Source organism: Bombus affinis, chromosome 1 (assembly GCF_024516045.1).
Source record: "Bombus affinis isolate iyBomAffi1 chromosome 1, iyBomAffi1.2, whole genome shotgun sequence".
NCBI lineage: Eukaryota > Metazoa > Arthropoda > Insecta > Hymenoptera > Apidae > Bombus > Bombus affinis.
Window position 1 is genome coordinate 18,202,977 of NC_066344.1, and position 15,518 is coordinate 18,218,494.

General features: G+C 30.6%; 1 protein-coding gene across 3 annotated transcripts in view; it reads right to left on the reverse strand.

The window, feature by feature from the left end:
* Positions 1 to 15,518, reverse strand: part of LOC126917668 (uncharacterized) — a 97,425-nt gene that overhangs the window by 16,717 nt on the left and 65,190 nt on the right. The window contains exons 3-4 of one of the 3 annotated variants that reach the window (XM_050724819.1): positions 14,282 to 14,494; positions 311 to 543 (exon numbers count right to left, since the gene is read on the reverse strand). In XM_050724819.1, coding sequence (XP_050580776.1) covers positions 311 to 543; positions 14,282 to 14,494 — 446 coding nt within the window. Of the gene's footprint in view, positions 1 to 310; positions 544 to 12,878; positions 12,984 to 14,281; positions 14,495 to 15,518 lie in introns of those variants that run through there. The other 2 variants (XM_050724836.1, XM_050724827.1) reach the window with 2 other exon arrangements.

A 15,518-nucleotide genomic window follows, 5' to 3' on the forward strand; every position in this document is an offset into this window, starting at 1 on the left:
TAACAATTGAAGTTCATATTAATTAGTCCTTTCTGTAGTAAACATAATTCACATTCATGAATTCAAAATTATGAAGGCAACTAAGGGAAAGTTTCGCGAAAGTTTATATTTTTATGAACACAATTTAAAAAATTGAACTTACGTGGAGATTTGTTGCACCTACTAAATATTATAACAAGTATTATACGTAATTTTGATACATCTTTTGCATATTGTATACATTGTATAGATTATGTAACTTACAACAAAACTATTTATAATCCTTGGGTAATTTTATTCGTTTGGAACAGGTACAGCAAATTGATCGTACCTGATCAGTGTACACAAAGGCCTCACACAATGAAAGTTGCACTGGAACTGGTGCCGGTGTAGTTGCTTCCAAGTGTACGGAAACGAAAGCTCCAGGCATAGGCGGATTACAGGGTAAAAAAAGAGGTTGCCCTTCTTCGAGGGGACCGGTGAAACGATTGCAAATTGGATTCGTTCCCAAGTCCGGCCGATTGTTTCCGACACGAACAACAATTGTTCCGGGTATACCATCACCTGCAATCAGAGAACGTGCGAAAAATTTGAACTTAATATGTTACAGGTGATAGAAAGTGATTCAGAAATTGCATTTCTGGATAATTTAAATGCAATTGAAGATGGAAACGAATACAGCAATGTTATTTGTGTATAATAATATCTTCAGTGAGTTATTGATATTTGGTTTAATACATACATACATATATAAAATAAAATACATATATAAAAGATCGAGTTTTTCATTGAAATATCAGTTTCTTCGAAAATGTAAATTAGGTGAACTTTTTTATTAATGCATTTTGCATACTTTTAGATTTATTTTATGTATTAGTTTTATTGTTATTTAAGTAATTTTTTGACATTATTATAGAAATTGATGTATTTATTTCAGTCACTTGAATAATAATGTTAAATTATTAATTTATTTGTATGTTCGAGTATCGCTTATTAAAAGTACCTAAATTTAGTTTCTGTGAGTGTGGTAATCGTAATTAAATACAAATATTGTAATTGCTAACGATAGAGAAAGTGATTTGAGAAGCAAAAAATATGATGATAGCTATGTATTAATATATCAGTATCCTATCAGCATTTTAATTCAATTTAAATAAAACGCCCGATTTACTTTTGTTGTAAATATTCCTATATTAGTATTCCATTAAAACAGAATTTTTTATTGTAGTGATTCAAAATCATAAATTGGCAAAATCATTAGATAGAATCTAATGTCCTCAAATGAAAACTTCCGTAATACAAAGAACAATTATTTCCACCGACGAGATAAATTTGCCTTTATCTAAATGTGGAAGAAAATGATCGCATGAAATTTCAAGTTTTGAAATTATTTCATAACTGAAATATCTACATTGTAGTAATGCACAATACAATAAATAAAAGACTAGAATCGACTAGAACGAATATATAGAAAATAACCCTTTTATTTCTATCGATAAACTCGATTCTACTCATAAGCTTCAATCGATCAAAGACGGAAGAAGAATACCCTGGTATTAAGATAATAAAATACGTTATATTATATTACTGAAGAGGATACTTCAGAAACAATCTAGTAGAATGCAGTTCGCATCGATCTAGGCTTTCACTGGCGTCTCAAATTGCTATCCTGTCGCGGCAATTGCATTTGAACGGATAAAATCATCTGCAATAATCCGGTGCTCAGTAAGGACTACATCTTCCGACCTGGAAAACATTTCAGGTGTGACCAGATGGTCAAGTCGCCGCCGAGTTCATAGCCGCCAACTCCAATTACATGCTTTCCACGTTTTGTCCCTTGTAATCGTCTTCGAAATGGCGACAATTTCTTGTTTACATAAAAAAGTACCCAGCCGGAGAAACTTCTCGAGTCATTCTGCGATATTAGAAATCGCGTTTCTAACGATGCATCGCTGCACCGATAGTTTCCGCTTGTTTGAATTTGTTTAATATATATTTATTTAGATATTTATATGCTCGTTTATTTATGTGTTAGTATAATTGTGTATTTATGAAATAATATACTTATTTTTATATATTTATACTTATACACAATATTCTTAATATTAATAATTATTTGAATTAATTTGTATAGTATGTTAAATTGCGTTGAAATTAGGGCCTTTACACACTTATGGTATGTCACTTATTTGAAGAAAAAAATTTGTTCTAAAATCTTTCCCTAATTTTATAAATATAAATTTATATTTATATTATTTGCTAAATATTTTACTTGTATTTTTATTTTGTTCCTGATTTATTTGTATACAGGTTGCGTCTAAAGTATTTTATAGGCGAGCAGTAGACGATTTTTCATACAAAAATAGATAAAAAATCTACAACATGGCACATTTGAGAAATACACATCTACATATATGCAAATTTACGCGAAAATGGATTAACATTTAGGAAAATTATCAGAATAATTCAAATTTGTGATATATTACTTATATTAATGATTGCTTGTAGAATTTTCGTTTTAAAATTTTTGGATCCTCATTCAACAATACGAGATTTAAGGCAAATTTATTCTTGTACCTTCTGGTTTTTTAAATATTCTACATGTTATTAATAAAAAAGATATGTATCAAACAATTTTTCGGGGACGATCTCTCATACTTTTATTAAAATAAACGAGTGCGTTAAGGTGCTGAATGTGTAAAACTGATAAAAGTGTATGATAAACAGATAATTAGAAATTAGTAAATAAAATAAAATATCGTTAATAAAATTTCCTATTACGTTTTTCAGAGCTAATAACTTATAGAATTTCTATAAGCATTATATACGCAGATAATAGGTCTTGGATAAGCAGAACTATGATTTAAAACTTTAATTTTAGCCTTTTAATTTATTTTTGCAACTTTCTGTTGTAAACAGTCTGTAGCAGATATAACAGGAAGTGATTTCTAATATAAAAATGTAACTTTGCTTGCAAGAAATTAAATAAATTGAACAATCAAACAAAACAGGAAATTAAAAAAATATGATTGTTATCAAAGTGCTTCATATATTAGAAAAAAATTTCAAGCAAACGTAAAAAATTAAAAATGGGACTTAAAAGATAATTAAGAAGAAGACATAACGTTATAAAAACGCGGAATGAACAGGATTTATAATTAGAAAATTATTATTAGTATGGAGGTTTCGCAAGTGAATTGATTAGTGAGTTGTGATAGATAAATTAATAGGTGATTGATACTTATACGTGATAATAGTAAATTGCATACAAATCTGAATCTACTTAAAAAATTAAAAAAGAGAAAGTCGGTAAAAAGATAATTGATTTTATACATACCTATATACCTAGAAGATCTTTCTCTCAGATCTTTCAATTAATGTTACTCAATATTTCCTTGTTTCTACGAGAAAGTGTTCTTACGTTCTCCGCTATCGTAACAGAAAATAAATTTAAATCTAATCCAAATAAGTTCCAGTCAAAACTCTTAAAAATATTTATATCTCAAATTTTTTATACTTTTCCGCGCATGATCTATACAAGTCAAACGGTACTACATATACGTTACATGTATAAAGCGATCTCTATTCAAAATATACCTCTTTTTTAGAACAGTGAAGAGAAACACCGCACTCCATGCACGTTGCATGCGTTGTATCTATCAGGTTGAGTATTAATTCGATTATAATTCTCTGATTATACGTTCTTGATCAAAAATAAAAATTTCATACTTTATATATGTAAAAATATTTTAGAGCAGATAGTTGAAGATTTGATAGTGAACTTCAGGTCTATTAGTCTATATAATCTATATATAAATAGGTATATATAATTCTATTAATCACAATCTTCATTATAAAACAAATAAAAACAAATTTTTAACAAACTTCTCTTTAACAAATGTAAACTTTTGTTAGAAACGAATTTACTTTTTTCCAAATAATTCACTCTTGTTATCGATGAAGTAATTGCCTTTGTATTTGTCAATATCAAAATGTGACCTTTTATAAGCTATATATCATGATTTTATTTTTTTAACATCTTTCACGATGCAGCATAATAAACATTTCAGCAAGTCATAAAATATATTATAATATTAAAAATTTCATATTGTAAATGTTATCATATGTAATGCAAATTAATATCTATGTATCTCGAATAAAACGTTGAAAGCACATATTTTTCGCATCTGATATAAATAGAAGAAAACTAGAACTAAATTGTTCATCCTAAATTCTTCGTTATTTTATTACTCAGTGAAAGGCTTAGATATACATATCACTTAAAAATTTTAATACAGTTATTACATTTGCTTCAAAATCAGAAATAGTTGAGTAATCGTTAAAACATATAAAGAAATATTTACCTTAATATTTTATATGATTAAAAAATTAATAAAGCATAATTGAAGTATATAATTTAAAGTTCATATAATTCATATTAAACTATATTGAAACTTTATTAAGAACAAAATATGTCCTTAATGAGCGTGTACATACTCATACATCACAAATAAGTACTTTGAATCTTCAATTTTCAATCTTCACAGCCTTCACCTCAGAAATTCCTTTTTTGCTCACAACTATCGACAAGGAAGTCGTTCATTTCGCATTCTCCAACACAAAAACATGAGCAATCTTTCGCGACTCACCTTTTGCGAATTCGCTTTTTTCATTTTTTGAAATACCTATGTGTCTCGAAGTATTCAAACTAACGTATAGGCTCACGAAACTATATGAACATTTATGAAGACTTTTATGCATACTCGTAATATACTATGTGTTATGACCATTATACTGATAGAATATGAAATCAATCAGAGAATGTATATAGAGGTTACAACACATTAACAGATATCAATTTCTCTTTTACTAATTCGCTTAATTTCGAGACAAAACACTAACCATATGCATTATCAAATAAAATCCAATAACCAATAAATTTATTACAATCATTCTAAATCGATCATCATTAAAATTTCATACATTTATCATTTTAAATATATTCGACGGTTTCAATAACAAGCAATCTCGTCCATTAAACTTCGCCGACCAACCACTCTCTATACATAAACTTCTACAAATTGGAAAGCAAGGTCTACGGTGGCTCATAAAAATATTTGAAGATTTACTGTAAAAATTTTTATGAACATATTGCAGATGTGTTATACAACATTCTTTGCAGTTTTATTCGTACCGTGGTGAAACACGAGACACAACTATTGGTGGCCATACAATATTTGGAATCAATTTGAAAATATACAGGGTGGTTGGTAACTGGTGATACAAGCGGAAAGGGGGTGATTCTACGCGAAAAAAGAAGTCGAAAATATAGAATAAAAATTTTTCGTTTGAGGCTTTGTTTTCGAGAAAATCGACTTTGAATTTTCGCTCGGTACGCGTGCACTTTATCACGTCTCGTTATAACGGATCTCACTGTAGATCGTTGTCTCGATTGACGTTATGTTGATAAACACTTCCAATGTGACCGAAGTGTTCTTCTACCTATTAACATACTATCCGACTTTTATCGTTATCCACTATCAGTACCTATTGGTCTACCATCATGTCTACACACAACAATCGGGAATATACGGACATGATACTTTCGTTAGGTGCGTGTGGTGGTAACGCATCAGTCGCAGCTGATCATTACAGACACCGGTATCCCAATCGTCGACATCCTGACAGACGTGTTATTCAAAGAGCAGAACGCGTACCGAGCGAAAATTCAAAATCGATTTTTTCGAAAACTAAGCCTCAAACGAAAAATTTTTATTCTATATTTTCGACTTCTTTTTTCGCGTAGAATCACCCCCTTTCCGCTTGTACCACCAGTTGCCAACCACCCTGTATATAGAAATCTCAGATTATTTGCTGCAAATATTCACCTAGTAAAAAATTAGATGATCTCGCTTCATGCTGTGGCTTATTAATAATGAATAACCGACATTTCGAGTACTTTGGCGATCTCCGCAAAGTGTATGCTTACTAATTTCTTCGTACATTTTCAGATTCGTTTGAAAATTTAATATAATATAAGGAAGCTAGCAATAAAATTTTAGGATGTTTCACATAATATGCAATATGTTCAAAAAATGTTTTCTTAAGTGTTCAAATATTTTCGTGAACCACTGTATGTGGACACTTTGGTTGACTTGTTTTAATAATGACACGAATGTTACTAAAATGTATGAATTAATGGCAAACTGCGGATCAAAAGCAACATTTACCATTGCTTGTGGAATCAATAGATAAATACATACAAATTATTTATTCAAAACCTGATTAATGGTGTATTAAAACAATAATTCGTCATTTTAAATAGTATTATTAGAATTAATTATGATAGCTCTTCTATCAATTTAGAAGAAATTTCTCTATTTTATTTATGACTTAACAATTAAACGATTGAAATAAAGGTGTTTGACATACGACGTTATAAGCACATTGATATAGTTTAAAGTAAATCTGGAAATATAGGTATGTATACCTATAGATAAGATATTTATTGCAAACATAAATTTTACTAAGCTTAGAAAATTATTGAAACAATCAATTATCCATCACATTTAAGTAAGTCTTGATATTTAATGGGGCCATCTCTACCATTAGTTATACGTTTAAAATAGCTATTTACATACTGCACGCTCATTTTTTTACTAATTGTTCGCGATAAAGGCCTTGTAACCTTTATATATATTTCCAGATTAGTCTGAAATTCTAACTCTATAATACTATGATAATCATGTCTCATTACAATACGAATGGAATTTCAAAATGTTTCATATAATACACGTAATAAATTCACATAAGATGTTTGCAAGCGTTGTTAGAATATTTTCGTGAGTTACTGTACATTACTCGTGCTTTATATTCCAAAACGAATCTTGTTCGTGTCTATCGTCAAGGAAGTCGTTCGTTTCGTATTCGCCAACGCAAAAACACACACGATTCCCAATGAGTTATGCCAGAGCAATGGCATCGTGTTTCTCTCTGTTCTGGCGGAAACACGAGCGAGTTCGCCAGTGGCAAGCGATAACCGATCTCCAACGTAATTAAAATGCTCTGCTAACAGCTTCTTATCGGTACGTGACCGCGTGAAAGTTGCCGCTTCGTGTAAAATATCAATCAATTTAATTACGCCCCATGCGCGTTTACTGGCGAAACACGAAGATTATCGTCACGTACGAGTGTTAGCTGAATCGTGAAGATCACTTTTAAGAGGAACGCTTTTAGAATCGAATTCCTATCTGCTAGGCTAACACGCGATTTTTGCATGCACAACGAAAGCAACGAAAGTATAATCCAGGGCATTTTGCTGGATGCACGTTAGAGATCTAAGACTGGCTCACACATGGCCAATAGTTTTAATCAAGTGGCACTGTTTCACTTCACATCAAAAAACGTCGCTTTCATCTATATTTTATCGGTAGTTCTCCAAAGTCAACAGTCTTTGCTTGCTACTGGGATAAAGCAGTAGCCGTGTTTGAGCCAGCATTTGGACCCTAGCAGACGTAAAAAATATATCCATATCCTTTAAATTTGAAATATATAATCTATTGTATATCTATTTTGTGAATATTTGTTATATTCTACATCTGTCTATCTTTTTATATCCTTTTTGATATTAAACTCTACGTTGATTGAGCTCAGACACGTTTATATCGCAATTTATGTCGCAAACTAAAAAATAAAGTAAAAGGGTGTAAAATATAATTTTACAAGAATGTCTAATACACATCATATAATATTATATTTTATATACGTTATAAACCTACAATCTTTTTGCCATTCATGAAATCGTCAAAGATAGATGTATGTAGACTTCTGTGATTGGCCGTATGTGAATCTTATTAAGATATAAATACAAATTAACAATTAAAAATTTGCAATTATTTTCTGAAAATAAAAAATTACAGGTTTATGTTATTCGTTAAGAAACTTATGAGACACATCTTACAATTAAGTATATAGTTCATCTTGGTGAAGTTAATCACGACAATTACAAAAATTAGGGCTGGTATATTTTTTCTTAAGTTTCTAATCTGATAATATCTACGCTTTTAAAATAGAAAAATTCATAATATGTAGCTTAAAAATTACACAATCAGAAGATAGAAAACTTCCCGAATAATAAAATTGTTTCATTAAGCAAATACCTATGGTCGTCAATTCTGTCATCGCATATTACTTTCTTCCTTGAAATCAACTATTATTTGGTTTTAGAAACCAAAATTAATTAATAACTAATTACGATAATAATAAAAAAATGTATCGCAGATTTTATCAATAATCAATAAACAAGGTCTAAATATTAAATAAACGAGGTATTGAATTTTTTGAACGGTAGCATATTTGCGTGCATGAATGGCATTTTTGTAACTTAATGAAATAATATACTCGATTGATTTATTGAAGGAAGTAGTGGAACGAACTTATTAAATTCGAAATGGTTTCCTCATTTCACTCGAGTTATAATATTTATTTATTAGACTAATTAGTTAAAATTATAAGTGTGGTATGAAAGAAAATACGAGATATAATTGTATAAGGATATGTATTACATTACGTTATATGTGTATGTGTTTAAATAAATATATATCGATTATTGATAATAGAACAGAGCTTATACTGAATATAGTGAAATATTTGCATTATGATTATGCTTCTAATATAAATAATGTACTTTTAACTGTATAATTAATTTATTACTTATCATTCTTTAAGAAGCTTTCTATTTCCTTCACTGCAACATGATATTTTTTTCTTATTTTAATATATAATTAAATTATTTTGTAATATATATTTTATAACATAATATAATATTAATATTATATAATTAATATCAAATTAATATTTTCATATATAAAATATAAAATTCAAATTCTATATCAAATGTAAATTATAAATCAAAATATGAAATATAAAAATACGTTTTACCTATATCAAGCAAACAGAAAACAGGTAGGAAATCTCAAATAATTCCATAAACTACGTTTAATCGTTGATAAAACATCTTTAACTCGTTATTATACAATGCAGTACGTCCAATGCACGGACTGTTACTTCGTGAAAGGATGAAAATTATTTTTTTGAGGAAGAGTGCAGCGAATTCCTTCCAAGAATAATAGAGTGGCTACTCTCACTCTTTATTTCCGTATAAACAGCGCGTCTGACGCTATTATCGAGCATTTTGTTTAACGGTGAAAGTCTCCCTTGTTTGATCGGTTATATAGACTGCCATTACATTTAACCATAAGCAAATCTACTCTTTGCCATGACAGAATTGCGGAACTTGTACAACAAGAAAATAATAAGCGGGATCGTAAAAGTCTAATGACCCGTCGTAAAAGAAATTTCTGGCAATATTGTAACGAAAATCAGCATGTGATGGTCAATAGTCGTCCATTATAAACTCAAGTATAATATAGTTTACGTAATAAAAGACGCTGGGATACTTTATAAAAATTGTAACGACTCCATTTTGTAATAAAGTTAATGATAGTTTAATAAAGTGGAAATTTAGAGGAACCGAAAGTTCGTTGAGCAAAGCGAGGTGTCCCTTCCCTCAGAGCAAAACCGTACAGCAAAGATTTTTAAAAGGAAAATAAATAACTTACTGAAAACTAAAAAGGAACTTTAGAAATTTTAATTTTCTGATTTAAGGTGACTAAAATGATTTGAAATAATGTTACGCTTTGCCATTTTGCATTAAACGTTTTACATTACGATAAATACTTATAAAGGTATTCGTAATAATAGTTTGACTAAAATTTATTCTAAGGAGTTTAAATTGTTTAATTGGCAGTTAATATTCAATTCATCGGCAATTGACAATTGAACAAACGTATAACAGAGAAATTCCAATATTTAAAAAAATACAGCTCCGAACATAAGGCAAGTAATTTAAACGTTTTAAACATACATTCTTAAAAAGGTAAATACATATACAAGAATTCCAAAAGATAAAATAATTTCCTTGCAATATCTAATAAAGTCGGAATACTACTAAAAGGTATTTTACGGTAATTAATTGGCACTTTCTACTTAAAAAGTGTGTCGATGCGATCAATGGTAGCAATCGAAACGTAAAATGATATCGTGTCTTTTAAATGAGGCCGTAAAATCCGCACATCATTTTTCTTTTCTTCCTTCGTTTACTCTATTATTATTGACCGTAAGTATTATTGGTACGTGAAAACTTCTAGAAACTTTCCAGTGCGATAGCGAGAGTGTTTTCACTTTTTATTGCTAGAAAACAATGCATCGCTCCTTTGATCAATTATTCTTTATGCATACATGTTAATTCGTTCGGGAATAATTGTGATTTGCATACTTTATTTCGTTTTACTACATATCACTGAAATTGGCACATTCGTTTCGCCCTGATTTTACGTGTGGCTTCTAAGTTACTTGAATGATGATACGTAAATATTAATCACGAATAATGAAAATATTAGTCAATAATATTATATTACGGATAGAATAATTATAAGGAAATAAAAATATTAAAATGAAATACAAATTTTTACGTTTTACTAAAACGAATTCGCATTTATGATGCACATACGTATTAAAAACTTTTCCTCAGAAAATTGTATCTTGTATTGTGTATATTTGGATTCTTTTTCTCCTATGAAAGAGGAAGATTGTTATATACCGTTGCAAACAGATTGATAAAATGATACAGTCATGATAGAATAACAGAACCAAATATGATAAAGCTGAAAAATATGTGATAATGTTAAAAATATGTAAATCTATAGTTGAAAGGCATAAATAACTCGATGTATATAACTTTCAAGAAACATAATGATATAGAAAATAAATAAATTTCAAAATATTCACGAAAATATTTATAACTTTGAGAAAGATAATGAAAACTAATATCTATCAGTTTTATCAAGTTTTCCATCAAATCTTTATATTTACATGTCAAATCCACTTTCTCAAAACAAATTCAAACCAGCGGTACGTAAGTACATATTTGTAAAAAAATGAATAAAAGTAAAATTTGAAAATCTAAGGAAACATAAATAACGAAATAAGAAAGAAATATAAGTTCCAAACAACGTAGTCTACATAAAGTATTATCAATTATGACTATATATAAATATGAAACCTAAATAACATAAAAATAAAATAATTATTTCTTCAAATAAAAATAAAATATATTAGCTAATTCTATAACACCCATAATTTCTTAAAACCAAAAGATATGTTATTGCTTTTAATTCAATAAAATTCACAATTTTGCAACATAAGAATTAACAAAAAAATGGAAAGAAACCACTATATATTTTTCTTTAATTGAATAACATTTAAATTATATTACTATACTACTACGATACCACGTAGATATATCGTCGTAGTATAATAACTTCTGAATTCGAGGAGGATCGATAATCACGCCTGTGGCAAGGTACAATGGCCTGAAAATTGTAGCAAAAGATAAAATCTACATCGGCATGAATGAAAGTGTCGATCTGCGTTTACGCTAACGGTGTATTTCATGCTCGCCTTGTTCGTTATTACGCTCGCCTTCAGAGTATTGGATCGCGAAAATTTTCGCTCACAAAGCGCCGTTATTACCCCGTAATTGGCTGGCGATGCCAGTTTATCGATAGAAAGCCGGGAGATCGCGTCATTGAAATGAAAGTGGCGTTCCATCGTATTAGAAGGATTAAACTCTACTATCCAGCAGATCGCCTAAAATACCAGCTCTCTGCATCTTCTAATCCATTTCACTAACGATTCATCGAAGTGATTTATTCTTAATTCTGATATAGTCTTCAAACCTTTACTACCTTTAATCGCGTTCTAGTTTTACTTAGAAATTCTCTTATTTTTAGAGAAAACTTTAGAAAACGTTCAACTTAACGGTGAAACGAGGAAAAACGCATATTAAATCGTTTATTGCTAATCTAATTTTCGTCAACTACTAATAGGTACGTATTACTTGTTACTGCCTTTCTCGTTCTTGTTTTGCCTTACAAATTTTTATGTGTTCATAAGTGTCAGTCATTTGTGAATACTTTATAAATTTCTATGTCTATGTCTGTGTCTTTTATGTATTGTTTTATATATTCATTGCTGATATATATATATACATGAACATTAATATTTATACAATATGACACACAAAAAATCTATTTTTATATTGTACAAGTTTAAACATATATATCGTATATAAAACTACATGTGAACTCGAATTTGAAATGTTCGTAAAGCACAAGTCACAATTTCTCTACAGTTGCAGGTCTACTTCGATGGAATTCATAGAAAAAGATACTTTAATGTTTCAATTCGTTGATTAGTAAATTTCAACTAGGTATTAGATTTTCGTATAGTGAAATAAATAAATGAAACGACTTTTTTCAGATAAAACAATTATTCATATCAAAATATATTAATTTGAAATCTCATTTGTATAAAATTAAAAATGTTGGAATCTTTGAAGTTGTACAGAGATTTTTATGAATTTTTACGTATTATAAAACTCGATTCATGAGATAAAATACAAAACATAACGATCGAAATCTTCCGTTTAAAAACGAGAAACATAACTCACAATGAGCAAGGACAAGGACAAGAATAGAACTTGGCCTCAACTAGCATCTTGTTTTTATATTAACAATAAGAGATGATCTTGATATAAACCGAAACCAATGAACGTGAATAAATAGTAGAACATTTCTTTGTTGTTACATTGCAAATATTCTAGTAATTATTGTTAATAAAGGCACATATTACGAACGAAATGAAAAATCTCACTAGATTTACCAGGTATGTAAATATGAAACCGGAATTTTTGTAGAAAATACACGTTTATTGTATGAAAATGATTAAAAATATTTTATTCGAAGTATTGCCCATCGCTAGCTATACATTTTTCCCACCTGTCTGGCAATTGGTGGATGCCACGCCAAAAAAACTGTCGCTCTTTTGAGGCATACCAGTCATCGAGCCATTTTCGTAGATTTTCGTAAGAAATGAAATGCTGGTCAGAAAGTGCGTGTCCCATTGATGCAAATAAATAGTAATCGGACGAAGCCAAGTCTAGTGAGTAATCTGCGTGCAAAAGTATTTCCCAACTGAACGCTTCGATCGTTTCCTTGACCGGTTTTGCTGTATATGATGGTGCATTATCATGAAGCAAAATTACTTTGTGTTGCCTTTTTTGATATTCTGGTCGTTTTTCACGCAAAGCTTGATTCAAGTCGATCATTTGTTGTCGGTAGCGCTCAGTATTAACGGTTTCGCCAGGTTTTAACAGCTCATAATAGATCACACCCTTCTGATCCCACCAAACACAGAGCATTGTCTTCCGTCCATAGCGATTTGGTCTTGTAGTTGATGTCGATGGTTCGCCTGGAGCTAAATATATCCACTTTTCATCGCCAGTCACAATTCGGTGGAGAAATGACTTTCTTTTGTATCTGGCGAGCAACATTTCGCAAGTGGTTTTTCGGTTTTCCTGCTGTCTTTCATTCAGTTCATGTGGAACCCATTTTCCCACCTTCTGGATCTTTCCCATGGCTTTCAAACGTATGGAGACGGCTTCTCGTGTCACATTTAATTGATCAGCGAGTTGTTGTTGCGTTTGTGCGTCATCCTCATCCAACAATGCTTGCAATTCGCTGTCTTGAAATTTTTTCGGTGGTCTTCCACGTTCTTCGTTCCCCACGTCAAAATTGCCACTTTTGAATTTTTTAAACCACTCAAAGCACTGTGATTTACCAAGAGCATGCTCACCGTAAGCTTCGACGAGCATTCGATGCGATTCTGCAGCAGTTTTCTTCAAATGGTAACAGAAAATCAATGCTGTCCGCAAATCGTAGTTTCCAGGCACAAAATTCGACATGTTCAACGCTATTATAAACTATGCTGTTGTATGAAACTTGTATTGTTCTGAGTCGAAAATGTTTGTGAGATGTCAACAAAGATTTTTGACATCAATGACGCAGTTTAGTGATAACTACATTATCAGCTAGGGCCATCTATAAGCAAATTCCGGTTTCATGCTTACAGACCTGATATATTGATTAATGTTCTCGAAAACATAAAAATATATTTACGTTTTATGTCACTAACGATATATTACATATATCAATGAAGCAGCTAAACAAATAACTAGAAACAAACAAATATTTCTAAAAATATTAAACATCGGTGGAATTTATTATTCTATGAAATAATAAAATATAGTCGCTCATTGATTACTAGGAATGCTAATGTCATAAGTAATAGTCGACAACGCACAAATAAATGTTAATATAAAGATGACTTTTATATTACTTACCGCAACATGGTTTGCCAAAATCCAACCGCACGAGTTGCACCATATATGGTTCAAGCAAGTTCACGTACCACCACGGCCTATGCTCTGGTCTTGTAAGGGTGCAAGTTTGAGGAGTATAAATTTGTCCACTGCTGCCATCAACAGCACGCTGCGGAATTCCACCATCTGAGCTGCTTGATTGCATAGGAGCTTTACCCCCGGCAACATTTAGCACTGTAATAAAAAGAAAAAGACGGTAGGTGTTAGGAACGAATTTAAATTCAATCTTTTATTTAGCCGTTGTTCACTTAATTTCACTTTGTATATTAGAAAAAAGTTAGAAAATTTATTTTAAGGCTGAGAATGAATCCCCCGACGAGAAGCGTATAATGTTAATGTGCTCGTAAGTGTCCTGTTTCAATACTAACTATGTACATAAATTGACCTAACTAATACCTGCTTATATAAGGATTTCATTTTTCGTTTTTAATAAAGTAAGTTTGAAAGTGGAAATTTTGTAGACGTTGAGAGAAATTTGTCATTACGAATTATTAATAATAGAAACATATCTTCTCTGATTGTCTTCTGTTTTTGTCAGAGTGATACAATGCACTAGAATTGTGCGGCGATTTTGAAAACAAATGTATGTGTTATCAAGTTAATAAATAATTTGCGAAGTACACGCAAGGCTAGTGTGAAAAGGTTAAAAATCCCATTGAAGGATTTCGTCGACCGGATGAAATAATAAACCACGAGGCACGCGACAGGAAGAGTGGTTTAGTCTTTTCTTGCGCATCTCCTATGCGGTTTCTACATTCGTAGTTACGAACTGCATTCAATGCTATGCACTGTACAGTGCCCCGCCCCAATTGCGGTACTTACAACACGTGCTCGTGATGTGCGAAATGTTACATTAACCCATACATAATTACTACAGGCTCTAGTATAGCTTAAAACTAGTTATACCTGATTTTAATCGATCTTGACGATTATCGAGCGACTATCAGATCATTTATTCACTGCATTAAATCTATTACTTAAAGTAGCAACTGTATAGACAGCTCAATTAAAATTGAGACCGATCTGTGATACACTAACCAATCTTCTAAAGAGAGATCTGATGATCTTGCTCTTTCTACTCCTAAATGCGTTTCATCAAGTATTTTTTCTCCAATTATCCAACTTGTGAATATTGATATAATTTCGATACTGTTTAATTTACATAATGAATTTAAACAATAACGAATGGTAATATATG